At 44.0% G+C, this 15991-nt stretch overlaps 1 protein-coding gene across 8 annotated transcripts in view; it reads right to left on the bottom strand.

Annotated features, from left to right (window-relative positions):
* Window positions 1-15991, bottom strand: part of LOC135394635 (transcriptional regulator ATRX homolog) — a 34140-nt gene that overhangs the window by 13091 nt on the left and 5058 nt on the right. For all 8 annotated transcript variants that reach the window (XM_064625471.1, XM_064625465.1, XM_064625470.1 and 5 more), the window contains 14 exons: window positions 13926-15912; window positions 12003-12079; window positions 10036-10120; window positions 9591-9915; window positions 8029-8344; window positions 7346-7480; window positions 7045-7189; window positions 5794-6053; window positions 4575-4755; window positions 4369-4506; window positions 4090-4265; window positions 3065-3313; window positions 1362-1480; window positions 1077-1141 (listed from right to left, as the gene is read on the bottom strand). In XM_064625471.1, the coding sequence (XP_064481541.1) occupies window positions 1077-1141; window positions 1362-1480; window positions 3065-3313; window positions 4090-4265; window positions 4369-4506; window positions 4575-4755; window positions 5794-6053; window positions 7045-7189; window positions 7346-7480; window positions 8029-8344; window positions 9591-9915; window positions 10036-10120; window positions 12003-12079; window positions 13926-15912 (4258 nt within the window). The remainder of the gene's footprint in view (window positions 1-1076; window positions 1142-1361; window positions 1481-3064; window positions 3314-4089; window positions 4266-4368; window positions 4507-4574; window positions 4756-5793; window positions 6054-7044; window positions 7190-7345; window positions 7481-8028; window positions 8345-9590; window positions 9916-10035; window positions 10121-12002; window positions 12080-13925; window positions 15913-15991) is intronic.

Below are 15991 nucleotides of genomic sequence, written 5' to 3' on the forward strand. Positions count from 1 at the left end.
AGTGCACTGTAGCGTTCACCATATCTGAGATGAACATATGATGAATTGAGTAACGAATGAACATTATTCCCACAAAAGTTTCTGATGGGAGTCGCGAAAGAAGTCACAGCAGTGGCTTGACAAGTTCATATCCCGCAAACGCAACTGGTGTTAATGGGTGCACGTACAACTATGGGACGTAAATGCGCAGACTGTGAGTTGATATGCAGTGGACCGAGAGAATGGTTAGTCGATGTTCATGGCAGTACATAAGGTAAACTTTGTTGTCTGTAAGATGCTCTCCAGCAGGAAGTGTTAGAAGATCAGACTTGGCCACAGTGACACACATCCTGAGAGGTTTGTACAGTCGCCGACCGATTTTTCGGACATGCTCGATTATTCGGACTCGTTCGCAGAACGGCCGCAGGTCCCATAAGTTGATGTAAAAGAGCGTCCAAAAATTGCGGACGTCGTGCAGCTCCGTCGCTCGATATTTCGGACTCTGTTTGCGGCGACCAACCAACCAGCGAATTTCTCTCTTGGGGTGACGGATAAATATTGGTATCGTCCGAAATTCGTATCGAAAGAAATCAACCAACTAAAATATTGAGGCAAAATAATAGGCAGTGATGATTGTTCATTTTCCATTCCTCTGAGTAGAAGAGGTCTGTCGTGGCGTGCTCTCCGCCCGCGAGTAGCGCGACAGCGCTGTAAAGCGAGCTTCACCTAAAGCACGCATGCGTTAGGTGAAGCCGACTTGCGGACTTCATGACGGCGGTGCCTCTGACAGTGTACATTGACGAAATGTTGCTTCGGGAAATACAAGCTGATGTCATCATGCAGAGCTGGAAGCGCGTTACGAAAGCATCGACAAATTTTTCCAGCCTACTAGGGCTTAGTAAAGTTAATTTTGAAGCAAAATTCGTTTTTTCGGACTGCTCGATTATTCGAACTTTTGCGCGATCCCCGCCGAGTCCAAAAAATCGGAATGAGACTGTAATTCAGTATGAAGGTTATCCCGCTTGCTCCAGCTGATTTCGTCATGCGAAAGTGTTACTGCGTTTCCAGGTTCGAAGAACGAATAGCATGTTACGAACCTCTACTTCTTGTGTGCCAAGACTTCACGATTTCATCCCCACTGCTTTCATCTCCAGATTTCTTGCTGCACACAGTGGAAAAAGGGAGAAAAGAAAGATATGTCACATTGCAGCAGGTGATACAAACACATGAATGGTAGAAAATGTAATTTATTTGCAGCAACTTTCTTAAAAATCAGATGGCAGTGTCCAGTTTTGAACTCCGCTGTGTCATGCACTGAGAGTGATAACACAGATGATGAACAACAACAACAACAACAGCAGACGACGATTGTGATAACTCACTCATCTTTCTTGCTAGAAGAAGGCTGGGGATCGTCCAGACATACAATTTCATCGTCTTTAGCATCTGCTTCATCCGCGGATGAATCATCGTTGATGAAATCATCATCTTCTTCATCATCCTTAAGGGAAACAATGAGGGCAACTTCGATGTAAATGACTGCCTACATAGTGCAGCCATTCCAAATGAGGGTTTCATTAGTACCATTCACTGTGGAAGGGTCTGACAGTGATAAAACAAAACAAAAACAACTCTACTTTCTCCTGATAACATTTGCATGAATAATCAGATCATGATTTCAATTAATCAATTTAATTTCCAGACAAAGCAAGCACACATTAAATTCAACAAGGTTAAGTGCCAGAAATTGAGGAAGACACACTGTAGCAACAAAACTGTGAACAGCTACGGTTGATATAATATTGCAAAAGCTGGGAAGGTGTGGACTGAGGAAGCTTCAAGGCAGGTAACAGAGTCATCTGATTTTCGTAGAGTCTATGTTGAGACTGTGCAGCTGGGGCATTAGGCAGGCTTGTAGAGCACAATCAAAGGTGCAAGAGGAAATCTATAAACATTACACCTGTTTGGAAATCTTTGTCATGGTTACCGCGTGTGTCACAAGTAAGGCCACGGGTTCTCCGCCAAATATCGCGGAATCCGGAATTCCGAGTTCCCGAATTCGGATCAAATGTCAATCACCCGAAGTATTTCATTCGCGAATAGAATACCCAATAATCGGATTTCCGAATCAGCGATTTCACCGAATACGAACGACACCTCCCGAAAGTGGACTTCACCTGAAGCTTCCCTACATGAGGTGAAGCCTGCTTTAGGAAACTGCCCATGCTGCAGGACCAGCAGACAGGTTGTAGTTTAGCTTAAGATAACGTTAGCCCAAGTTTATTGTGCATACTTCGCCTGAGGAACTGGGTTCCTCCCGTGTGCAGTTTAGCGGAGGCAGTGGGGGATTTTGATTCGATGTCTGGGAGTTTGCCTTTAAAGACTCTTAAATAATGCCTACAGCCCAGAAACAAAAAGGGTGTCCTGTACCTTCCACAGGGCTCTGATTTATACCCCACATCCCCACCAGCAATGGGGTAGAGTATCACCTCTGGCGATGAACCTCCCCACTCTCCTTCTGAAAATAAAGTTGTTGTTGTTCCACAGGGCATGTATTGTAAGCTCCTTCATATAATCATCCTATAAAGTAGATGCTGAAAGATCTTTCAGCAGGTATAAAATGAATGCAGGTGACAGACCTTTGTCTCTGTCAGAGAACAACAATATATCATGTATGTCATGCTGAGCCACAACAGTGTTTTCAATCTGTAATTTACGAAATATTTTTGTCCCCACATTATCCAAGAAAATAAAGTGCTTCCCATTTCAAGCAGCCGATGACTGCTTGCCGCGAAAAATCGCTGAATTTACAAGTCGGTGCCGCATAATTTTGAATTTGCCGCAGCAGAAAACCCGGGGTAAGCAAAGGACGCAAACCTAGTCTAACATGAATATTTGTAGACGCCATGCTGCACTCCTGGCACGGAGATGTGAAGGAATTGGGCTCAAGGAAGAGCACTACATCAAAGTGAGTAAAGGCTGCATTCTTTGGGAATGTTGAGCCTAACCAACCTCACTCTCTGCAAGCTGTACAGAAACCCAAGATTTCCCGGAAGGAATATAAAGAAAGAACGCAAACAGTCACCTCATTGTTCATTTCTTTCAGGGCTGCACGAGCAGCACTCACTTCCAGGAGGTAAGGATGGGTCCAGACATTGCGCAGGGCATTGTAGTCGCAAAGCATGCCTGCCCCGAGGGTACGCGTTTGTTTGTTGCGAGCAAAGTTGTCCAGGTAGTGGCGGTACAACGCCACCTGCTGCTCAGATAGCTTGACGCTTATTACATACTCATGTTTTGGCGGCAAGAATCGAGCCAGGGCACCATAGTCACATCGCTGGAAGAGTAAAAAATCTCCATGTTATTTGTTGCATCCAACAGGTCCAAGTGAATCTGACATGTACGAATATTTGTTGAAATATTTGTTGAATTTTTGTTAAAGAGGCACTAAAGCGCGAAAAAGCTCCTCCTCGCGGAATGAAATATGGAGTTACCTCGACATAATTTTTATCGTTTACATTTTTACCTTTTTAACACACATTTTTATCATACTGATCTTCAGTGGGTCATGCCTAAATGATAAATAACTGGTACTTGATGTTTAGTTTCCTGAAAACTAATTAAATGTGAATGTGTGATTAATAACAAGAAAGAAAAAATGTGTATCTCTATTATTGTGCCCTTCAGTTAAAGCAAACATTGATTTAGCAACCTTTCTAGGTTTAGCTTCAGAACTAAGCGCATTGTCATAGAGCCTAATCAATAATCAGAGCCTGAAGATTTAGGGCTTAACCTGATTCTTCCCCGAATTGAAGGTTGCCTCTTTAGGGTGAAACCAGATTTTTACCTGGCAAATTGCCCTCACTGAGACATCTGTAGGAATGCACGCTAACTTGTTTGGCAGCAAATGCAGTTACATCACCGTTGGTACCAAACCAGTACAGTCATTTTGAGTAAACGTGCCTGATTTCTCCCCAAATTTAGCATATTTAAAGTTTTTCCACTTGAATTCGCATGAATTTCGAGCGCATGTTTATTTACCCGATTTTTACACCCAAAATTCAGAGCAAAATATTTCCCAAAAACTTCAGGCTCTATCGATAATGTACTTACTTGTACACAGCCGTCGAGCAGCGAGTGCAAGATGTGTACTCGTTTTTTCATCAGCTTCACGTCCATCGACGTCGAGTCTGCACACTGCCCATTCTTAATCGGGTTCACAAACCGGTTGAGGAACTCTTTCTTTGTACCAAGAAGGTTGGGCTTCACAAAATTCACCATGCAATGATCTATTGTGAGAAGGTCGAGAATGTCAAGGAGGTCAAGGTCAAGGAGGTCAATGAGAAGGTCAATGCTCAGTCGGCGAACAGCCGGAATGCCAAAATGACTCACATTCTTGTAAGTTGTTCTGCAGAGGTGTTCCAGTGAGCACAATCCTCCGGTTGGTTCTCATACGGCACATTGCTTTCGACAGATTGCTGGAATCGTTCTTCAAGACGTGACCTTCGTCGCAGACCGCAATGTCGGGTCCTGGCAACAGATCCATTTTTAATGAAGCAATGTCGATGCTCCCAGTGTGAAGGAAGAAAATTACTGACCTGGGTCAAGTAAGGCTCTCTCGATGCGATCACGAAGCTTAGCTGGAAAGCGCCTCCCTCTTCCGTTGACCAGTAATCGAAACATGTCATAGCCCAGGACCAAAACCCCGCCTTCGTCCTGCCAGTCGTCTAGAACGTCTACGCGCATATAGTTGTCTTTTATGCTCGAGATTTCACGGACCTGCGTAATGATCAACATCCAGGTTGTGGCTTGGGTAAAGCGCTTTTTTGGGTGAAAAGATTTTAATGAGAAAAACATGCTGCGAGAAAATATGTGATCAGCAACATTGATCTTTGGTCACGTGCTACAAATAATCTGATTCTTAACAGGGTGTCGAGCCGTTAAGTTTTTCACTCCAGTTTTCGTACCGATTTGAGGAAAATGGTTCAGCTTCAGGGTAAAAAAAAAAAAAGGTTTATAATGGTTCAAACCGGTTTTGACAACAGCGCAGGTGCCATCAGTGATATTGTCTTGAACTGGTTTTGGATTGCCCTGTGCGCATGGCCACGACTGAAGTGTACGTGGGGTGTGAGAGGCTCTGACCTCCTCCATATTCCCGTAGTACCCGTAATTTTCAAAAAGTGGTGCGTAGACACCAGAGAGTTTTGAATGGGGATTTTTGCTTCCTAGCTATACGCTACTCATTAGATTTCCGAAAGAATCATTTCAGTTCTGAAGCAAAGGTTGTACCAAAATTAAAGGTTACAAAGAAAGAAAAAAGCAAAAGTCTAAAAGAAGTGAGATGTGTACAGCCATTTGGTTCTCGATTTTAAGACAGATTCCAGAAATGCTCTGGAAGAGTGCCACCTGGAAACTTGATAATGGCAAGGATGATATGATAAGAGGTGGTTATGTGGGTCTGTTGGTCGTAGTTAATCTTAAGATTGGTAAGCTGCAAACTCTAAAAGTCTGAAGGATGGCACGGACATAAGCACACCGACGGCGCATGAATGTAAGTATGGTTTCAACATGATATGTCACACTGCTTTTCGGTACGTAACATCGAGTTCCAGATGCTCCAACTTCCCGCTTGAACCAAAAACATTTAAGACTATTTTTTTTTGGTCCGGAACAAAAAAAGAACATTACGGTTATCCAAAATAATGTGAGTTCCAGTTTCGGTTCGACACCTGCATTCTTAATTGAAATAAATTTAATTACTGAACTGAACTCCAAAATTACCCATGTCAACGTGGTGCTTAAAAAAATTTTACTTACAGGGATCTCGATGCCTCTGTCCTCTAGCCATCGTTCAAATTCCTCGACCCAGTTCAAAATGGTGTTGTAGGGGCACACAACTAGGGCAGTAGATAAGTGCTTCTTTGTTTTTTCATTGGTCAAAACAGTGTGCAGGAAGGAAATAACTTGGAAAGTTTTTCCAAGTCCCATGCAATGAGCCAGGATGGCTCCAGCGCCCTTCTTATCCTTGGCTAGCATCTCAACCGTCTCTATGGTGCAGTCGTACATGAACTTCACACCTGGCATACCAAGATAGAAGGAGAGGAGTCAATGCAGAAGCACAAAGTTGCTCTGAAGTACAGTGAGGTAATGTGAATGTGCGGCTGCACTTATACAGGGTGTCTTTTCTTTTCGGTGTCCCAGATTTTTAATTAAAAATTTATGAGAGCCCCAGATATGCCGTTTGGGGTGTCTAACATACCTGGCCTGGCGGACATCTTTCCTAGCTGGTCGCATCAGCGTTCGATGACTAATTACGTAAAATCCAATAATTAACGTACTAATTAATGAGTTTTTAGGAAAACTGAGATGGCAGGACTAAAGACCGTCGTAGCTGAAAGCTATTCCAGCTGCCAGCGATTTCGACATGTTTCTGTGCTTCAAGATACGAGCAGGTTTTGTTTGCAACGGAACCATTTTTCCACAGAGGACCGAAAATCTTTGAGAAATCCATTCATGGTCCCTTTATTATTATGATTTGATGTTCGCTTTGTTACACAGCAATTGGTAACATGCCAAGTTCGACCACATTTTCGACGACGAAGCCGTTCCATCATTACAGAGGATGTGCAGATGATCAGGATGTCCCGAGCTAGTTCAAACATCACTGGGCATCGGTTTACGAGCGCAGCCTTGCAGTGCGCAGGCCTCCCTGATGCCACAGACGGTGACGCTAAGTCAGCACATTCAAGGCACGGAGTTCCAACCAGAGCAAGCTATTGCTACGATTGCAAAGCTGTGTTGTTTACACCAGTAAATTATGCTCATTCCATAGGGTTATGGTTGCAGGGCAACATTGGCTGCCTCCAAAGTGCACTGCAAATAAAGTGACAAGACGTCGTGTTGCCCATGACATGCAACCACGACTAAAATGTTGCCATGTCAGAAGCAGCCGTTGGCACAAGAGCAGTCACAACAATGTGACTTTAGCGTCACTTCTCACTATTAGTGTAATGTACTCAATGCATCTTGTTATACGCCCTTGAACACATTCCAGGAAGAGTATCTTACCTTTCGTCTGATGTGGTTTCATGCACTTTACCAACAAGGGGTTGACGCTAACAATTGGCGTTTTAGTTTTCGAGTCAATTTCAAGGATGAGTTCATTGACTACAGTGTCACCTTTGTCAGGAGCACTGCCCATTACGTCATTGTACTGAAAGAGTTTAAAATCACGTCAGTTCACTCTCTCTCAGCTTCATGCCAGGATGACAAAAAAAAAAAAAAGAAACAGCTCCGCATGGCAAGCATGTCCATGTGTGGCACAGGCACCTGCTTACTATGCATATTAAGCATATTAGTACTTCCTTACCAATTTCTGTCGTTCCCGGATACGTTTCTTCCGTTCTTCCTCTGCCTGCGCTGCTATTTTGGTTTGTTTCGTAAGTTCACCATCGGTGAGAAGTTTGCGGATATTCTTGCGCCCTTTTGTGTCGCTATTCTGGCTCTAGAAAAGCAGGATAGCGTCAGTAAACGTGCTGAAAACTGTCCCCCCCCCAAATTAAGGGGGTATGCAGGGATCAACTCGTGAAAAATGAAATAAATAAATAAATAAATAAAAAGAACAGAGAAACGGATTTTCTGGAAATAACATTTTTGGTGAGAAAAATCTATCTTCTATGTAACCCCAAAGTATTTTTTGTTCAAATCCGCCCAAAAGTGCCCCAAAATTTGTTTTTCTGAGATCATGGTAGCAGACAATATCGCGAAAATGACCTCACGACCTCAAGCATACGTTTGGGAATACAAGTTCAAGCAATCTTCTATCACATTTTTCAAACCCAGCAGGCCTTTCACAAAATGTAAAGATAAAAAAAATTGTAAGAAAAAAAAAAAAAGATGTTGAGATATCATTATATTTTTTTGTGGTTAATTCATTTTGAGGGCATTATCAACATCTGCGCAAATTTTCACCATAATCTACTAAGAAACAAAAGAGTTTGTGCTGAACCCCCACATCTCCCCTTAAGAAAAACGCTAATGGGAATTAATTACCACGTTCAGAATTTCCACATCATCGTCATCGTCATCGTTTCCAGACGACGAAGCAGCCACTTTGATTCGCTTCCGTTTCTTTTTTGGTTTTTCAGATTCCGAGTCTGACGTTGACCTCTTTTCGTTCTTCCTTTTGCCTCTGCCTTTACGAGTACCTTTCTTCTTTGGAGCTCGGAAATCTAACAACGAGTCAGAGCTGCTGCTGAAGATGCTGCTATCGTCGGAGCTCTCCTCGGAAGACTCCGCTTTTTTTGCAACACCTGAAGCTGAATCTTCCTCGTCACTGAACTTCAGCTTTCGTTTCTTTGGAGATGCTCTGAAAACATGCAGAGGTAGTGTGAGCCCAGGAAAGCTGATTCACCATAATAAAAGAAGCCCGAGCATGGTCAAACACGTGACAAAGATAGCAGAAGGTTCTTTTTTTTTCTTTTTTTTTTTTAATTCTGTGTTGTTGCTATGAGCGTGGTACATGTGCAGATAAATGGGAGCAGGACAGCAGAAGTTGGGGAAGAGGGGTGGGGTTGGGGGTGCAGTCAGGAAAGTAGAGGGACATCGTGAGAAAACCCAGACAGCATAACCGGAGGTAGTGTTTGAACGCACCAGCCCAGAGGCCGACTTCAGAGTACCGTAAGCCACTACGCTGTGGATACTTTTACCCTACTTGGCCATGCCACTGGTCCAGAGGTAAAAGTACAATTGTGACAATACACCAGCAATCACATTAGAATCAAATATGGTGTGTGTTTAGAAAAGAAATGAGGTTAAAAACGACTCTACCCCAGGCCAGCATTATATGTGACTTTTGGCATTACTGTCAAAATTATTACATGTAAAAAAAAAAGTTTTCAACTTTGTTTGGAAATTAAACTTGCTCAAACCTGGCCTGAAGGGCACAGGTTGGGCATGGCTTTTCATTGGGTGAGGTGCACAACTTGCACTTAGTTGTGGGTAGAGTAAAGCTTGAACTTCAGACACGCTTTTGTCCTTGGACCTTTGCCCCTTTGGCAAAGACAGTGCCAAAGAACGAACCATGTGTGGCCTTAAGGACACATGACAATTTAAGCTCCCACGTATTCCCTCTTCAGGTTGTATGCACAAGTAACGTACGCATGTGCAACACACAAAAGGAAGGCCACTCGTTGCGCTACGCAAAGGTATCTTATTTCAGAACCGAAGAACCCTTTTCCGAGCCCAGCTCACTGTAGCAAAAAGATTTTTCACAAAACCAAAACAGAGTAATCTAGTGCGTTAAACTCGCTGGCACTGTCAAGTTAGTTCACCATCAACTAAAAATAACTAAATATGAGTGACCATTACATGAAAAAATAAATAAATAAAAATAAAAGTGCACATCTGAAGCGAGGTTTGCTGCTAACGCACTCAATGTTCTTGAGCATACTAGCAAGGTTCAAGCAAGAGGTCCATTTGGACATTACTTGAATGTTTCTCATATTCGTGTCATCTTAAATTCAGCAACAAAAGTAAACAGGACATGGTTTTGAAACCACCGTTAAAGGTAACAGACAGTGTTACTGACAGTGTTAGGGTAGAGTGTCACTCACTTTTTCTTTGAGTTGGAATGTTCCTCGCTTGCTTTTGTTCTCTTGATGCCATCTTCATCACTACTTCCTACAGCAGTCTTCTTCTTCAACAACTTCTCATACTTCTTCCACTTCTTGCTTTTCTTTTTTATAACTTCCCCATCATCGTCTAGAACATCGTCGTCGTCGTCATCATCATCATCATCACTACCACCGCGTTGACTCCCTTCACGAGTGCTGTTGTCTTCTTTGATTTCTCGCATTTCTTCGCCACTTTCTGTACCATTTTCCGGGGCGCACTTTGTCTTTTTCGAAGCCTTCTTTGTAGCAGGTGCAGCATCTTCATCTGTGCAAAAGAAAAAGGAACAGTCAAGACCACCAACACTTTGCTTCAGTATGAAAATTTCCAGCGCGTTCAGAGTGAAAGGAAGGAAAGAAAAAGGAAAGAAGCTTGTTTAAAAATTACCTTCGCTGATGCTTTCACTCGAACTTTGCAAGATGCTTTGAAGAAGTGCCTCCTTTGACAATTCATTGTTTGACTTTCGAGTTTCCTGAATAAACGAGACAGAGCAAAAACTAAAACTTCAGATTCCTGGGAAACAATTGCTTGAACATTAAAGGGAAAGTTTGCCCCTAGACAAGTAAAGGCCCAGTTTCACCAACGCCGATTAACGTTTGAACCGAGATCAACAGTCCCTTAGCTTCAATTTAACGCTTAAATCTGCTTCCCTAAAGGACAATTATTGTCACTGAAACATTCATCACGTCGCCCACAAACGTATGTAAAAAAGAAGCGGTACAAGGCGCGCGACTTCGAATAGATCCGCGAGACGTAGAGGAGGAGGTTCCATCTCCATCATTATCTCGCCATCAATTTTTTTTGCTGGTTTGCTGCATGCAACGATCGTGTCTGTGGGTTCGAGATGCGTTTTGACGAGGAAAGGCACGTGGCTCGACCGGAAGTTGTACGTGCTCGACGGATTTTATACTCGGGTGCAAAACGTCGTTGCGAGGTACCGTGGCTTCCAAAAATGTTAGTTGGCAGGCAGTTGTGTGTCGCCACCCAAACACTCGTCGATGAATTACCCGTGGGCGAAGCACGTTCTGATGAACAATCCACTTCCGATTGCGAGAATGACACGGCACTGCATGACAAGCAATGGACGAAGTCGTCGATTTCGAAAGGTGCGGAGCATCACGTGGTACCGGCGGGTATGTCGTAGCTGTGTCAATTTAGCGCTAGATATAACGCTTTTGAGCTCGTAACAAACGCGCGCGTGTTCAGAGGCGTTCCACGTGTGCCGTCCTACTTTGTTGATGTGATCCCGACCGGCGATTTCGCGAAAGCTCGCTTTCAACGATACTCTGATATAACGATCGGATTTCGCCTTCCCGTGAATATAGTTATAAATGGGCTTGACTACCGCGAAAATGTGCGCTATGTAGCTGGATGTTATTCCGACGAATTCACCAGATACCTAGTTCATACATACACCATGTGCAGAGAGATCTTCAGTGTGCTGTTCACTGCCTTCGAGAACAGAGCTCACAGACTGCAACATACACTTTGATTCCCTTATTTTTATCAAGCACAATTTGAAGTCCCTGACTTCTTGTTGCATGGTTCTATTTTCAGAAGTTGGTTCTAGGTGCTAGTGGTGCTTGCCGAATCCGCTGACTGCGCAGCACGAATGAGCCTAAAAGCAGCGTAGTATCTAAATATCTAGCCGAACACTGGTTTTGGGCTGATGACCTCCCATTTGAAACAACATGAGCACTGGCAAACTAAAGGGAATATGACAATATATGCAACTGTCATACTATATGACAATCAGAAAGAAATATGTCTAAATATGCAATTATATGATACACGAAACATTGTAGAATTGTCCCTGTGATCAGTAATGCATGGAGAAACGTCAGCATATTCGTTGGAACACATTTAAAAAATATGCATCCTGCATGACTTCCGGGCCCTGCTGGTAACAAACTGTTCAGTTTGAGTCAGCAAAAAGCCGAGGAGGGATTAGGTAAATCAGGGAATACACTACCCGTGAAAATAAATACTGCATCTACGAAATGATGCTTGGAGGGGAAGCTATTCTCTAAAACAGCCCACTAGAACTTCCCACCTTCTTTGCTTGTAATAAGAATGTGCAAATAACAAGACGACGACAATCAAATTCATATCAGCTTGACTGCAGCAAAAGACGCGGACAAAGGTAAGTTAGAAACACGTAAATGGGACAAACCACCTGCAAACGACTGTCCCATTTATATTTCTAACTAACCTTTGTCCACATCTTTTGCTACAGTTCATGCTGATACAAACTTGTACCAACGACCCCGCTGTGTCCCTCTTGGACACTCAAATTATTTGTTAGATCAGCCTCGAATTATTTTTTTTATCACATTCTGATGAGCATTGCATACCTTGCTGTCATGGGCCACAGATTTCTGTTCTTCGTCGTTATCAGAAGATTCCACGCTCGAACCGCTTTCGCTGGCATCTAGATGCAGTACAGAAGCGAGAAAACAATATACAGGGTGCTTCACGAAAAATGAGCCAAAGTTTAAAAATACAGAATGGTCCGTTGCACACCAAAGAGACGGACTGCATGGTGTTACCAGTGGCGTGAGGATACTCAAACTATTTTTTATTTTATAATTGTCAGTTTTTCAATTATAAGGATTAGAGCCAGAATGTCAGTGAGAAAGTTGTAGCGGGATGATACGACGACACGAAACCCGTTGATTGCAACTTTGTGCCTCTAACGGATCCCCTTTTTACCGGCTCCAAAGACTAACTTTCGGGTGTGCAAAAGATCGATGCGGGACCTGTTGTGGACACGCTCTCGAGTGTCCTGTTATTGAACGAAGACTATAGTCATGTTCAACGTACGAAGGAAAAGAAATCTAGCCCGTCATCTACTAGGGCATCTACTAAACTGCAGCCTTCAAATTCCCTGACTTTTCCAGGTTTTCACAGACTATTTCAAGCGAATTCCTTGATGAGAACAAAAGGGAACTTGGTGCCTGCTGCTACATTTTGATACATATCCCTCATAAAACAGATCATTTATTGAGGAAGTAGTAAGATTGCCCTACTTTTGTGACCACTCAACAGCCAACCACTCAACCACTCATCACCACTCGAGATTCATTGCGCATTGTGACGGCACTTGTCTGCGATTTTCCCTGACTTCAACTGCCTTTTTCACAAATTCCCTGACAATCCCATGACTTTTCCAGTCACATCAAAATTCCCTGAGAATTCCCTGTTTTCCAGGTTTTCCAGGTTGGTAGACACCCTGTACTACATACGCCGTTGGAGATAAGGAGACACAATAGCGTGGCAGACGACATACTGCAGCACCACCATGGGGAGGGCTCGCGTGGTGTCATGCGGCCAGTCTTAACAGTCAATATGGAAGCAGAGTGAAAGTGATGAATTACATTATCTGGCGGAGGAGGGAGAGTGCCATCCTATCTGCAGCACAGTAATATTTTACATATAATATTGCTTTGCAATGACGTCGACCACACACACGCACATCCACATAATAAGTAGGTGTGTGCGAATATCGAAATTTTCGAATATGAATCGAATATCCATAAAATTCACCTTTGAATATTTAATGGAATATCCCGTCATTGAATAACGGCTTCTTAGAGTAACAATTAAGCCCTGAAAACCAGTATGGTCACAGTTGCGTTCTGCTGATCCTTAGAAAAAAATGCCCTAAAAGAGAACAGGCAGGAATATGTAATGTACTAGGTTAGCATAAGGCATACATGCCTATATGCACATGTACAGCCAAATTATTTTTACAATTAAACAATGTGCTATTCTCATGAGGCAAGCTCAAAAGCACACACACAAAAAAACTTGCACTTCAAAATCTTTCATGGACGGTGGCTGGCTTCAGCAAGTAAACATTGCCCTTGCAACACAATCACAAATTACGATTCTTTTCTTCTCTCTCACTCCTCAACTATTGCCGGCATCGCATGCGGCCATGATTTTATCACGCTGACTACCACAATACGAAACAGGAAAAAAAAAAGTGTTAGAGATGCGGGTTTTGGCTGTGCATGCAGTGGCACGGTGAACAACGATGTTCAGTTCAACGCCCAGAAAATTTCTGTATTTAACTTTAATTTCACCAAACTGTAGGCCTCACATGCACGTTCAGAGTTTGTTGGCAATGCGAATCAACACCAATCGAATACCGCAAATATTCAATTCCTATTCGAAATGTGGAATGTTCGCACACCTCTAATAAAAAGTAAACATAAAAAAAAAAAAAAACATGAAACACAAAAAGGTAAGTGCAACGATAATAAAATACAGACCTAAAACAGCTTTTTCTTTTAACTTTTCTTTCTTCGCTCTCTTTGCAGCTGGTTTCTTCTCTTGCTCAGATCCTGCATCATCTAGCCCTCGCAAATTTGTTTTCACTTTCCCTGGCATCCTCAACAAACTTGCGATCTCATCCTCACTGTTCTTCCTTTTAATTGCATCCGGATATCCAGTGTTACCCAAGTTGAGGTTCAACATGTCCAGCAACACCACGGGCTTCATCTTCAACTTTGGGTCCTCACTGCTTTCATTACTGTGCACCGCTCTTTCTTGATCAGAACTACTCTTTGCCGTAGTCTTTTTCGGTGTAGATTCCATCAATGGGGGCCGCCTACCCCGTTTTGGCAGGGTAGTCTTACAAATACGAGGAGACAACTTCAACTTTGAGTCTTGCGCGTCATCGTCGCTACTTGAATCGCTAGAGAATTTGCGAAGACTACGTTGTAGTGCACGTCTAGCTTTCTCATTTTCGCTCAGCGGTGCTCGTTTGCGGGTCGATCGCTTTACTGGAGTATCCCTGGTAGACTTTGGAGAGTCGCTTTCGGAATTACCTTTCAGGCTCTCGGTTTCCGCAACACCGGCGCCCCCCTCATTGTCAGAGAGCGAGCTGCTGTCCTCAGCATGCGCGTTTTTGTTTGCGTCTTCTCCTCGGATTTCGGTCTTCCTCCCTTCTTGCTCACAGTCGTGTGACTGTGCACGCTGTGCACGCTCTGGCTCCACGTTTTCCTCAACCGTGGCAGCACTGTCCTTTTCGGGAGGAGCATGCGCAGCGGCAATATCTGAAAGTTGACTATCCTGAAGATCACAAAGGAGGCTCGGTGAGGGGTCTTCAATTTTGCTGTTGGCCACGTCGTCTGCAGACGGTTCCTGCGACTCGGGAACCATTGTGTTGCATGTACCTTCTTCGTCTTTTGGGCAATCTACGGTGAGACTAAACTCTTCAGTCCCACACCCAGCTGGGTCTTGTGCTTCTAATGTTTCTTCCCCGCTTCTAACTGGGCCCTGCTCATTGTCTTCATCTTGATCCTTTGGCAAGTCCTTGTCTTCGTTGCAGACGGCAACATTTTTCTCGAGATCGCTTGTGGTGGCGGTTTGCTCTTTCGTTTCGACTCCCTCGCTTTCCTTCTTCTCGCGCACCTCTCTTTTCTCCTCACCCATTTCAGCGTTGTTGTCCGCATCTTTATCGGACACTTCCTCTCTCTCGTTTTCTTTCTCCCCGTTAAATGCATTATGTGGTCCGTCGTGCTCCAAGGTCTGGGGAAGCACTGGCGGTTTCTGCTTGTTTGAAGCCAAGAGGTGCTTCTGATACGTATGGTCTGGTCTCACAGACCCACTGACAGGAGAGTTTGTGTCGCTGTCAAGGACGTGAGGTCCGGCACTGAGGTCCGGCTCGCCGTCTGCTGAGCCGGCTCCGGGTCGTCCCAGTTTCTTCACTGTCTCCTTCCCTCTGTGTGCCTTCGAGTGTTCACGCTGCTTAGTGATCGTATCCACTTCCTTCGCTACTCTCGAAACGCTCTTCAAGTGTTCCCTCAACAACGAACTTGCACGTTTCATTACAGTCTTGGAATTCTTCTTCAGGTCCGACTCCATGATGTCTGCCATGAGACGTAGCTTCTGGGCAATATCACAGAGGGTCTCCTCAACGTTCTCCTCGTCCTCTACGCTGACATCAAGCACTTGCGGACAAGAAGCACGGTGCCCTAGCTCTGCTTTCTTGGAGTATTCCTGAATGATCTTAGCGTAGCGGACCAGCTCGGCTATTTGCTTGGGGTCGCAGACGTAGCACAGCCACACGTCGAGTGTCATAATTCGACTGATTTCACGCCGTGAAAGGTTCCGGCGGATGCACTCTTTGCAAAAGGCACGGCCACACTGGTCACAGACCAGGAGCTTCCCACCCTCTGCACACCAAGTGCAGTACTCATCAGAACCCGTGCCATCCTTGTCGAACTTGCCATCTCCGTAGTAACTATAGCATTTCTGCAAAAGTGAGGTTTTGCATCTGCATCAGAAGTTGTAGTGTGCAGACGAAAGAAGATATGTCATAAGAGCAGAGATG

This window comes from Ornithodoros turicata, chromosome 5 (assembly GCF_037126465.1).
Source record: "Ornithodoros turicata isolate Travis chromosome 5, ASM3712646v1, whole genome shotgun sequence".
Lineage (NCBI taxonomy): Eukaryota > Metazoa > Arthropoda > Arachnida > Ixodida > Argasidae > Ornithodoros > Ornithodoros turicata.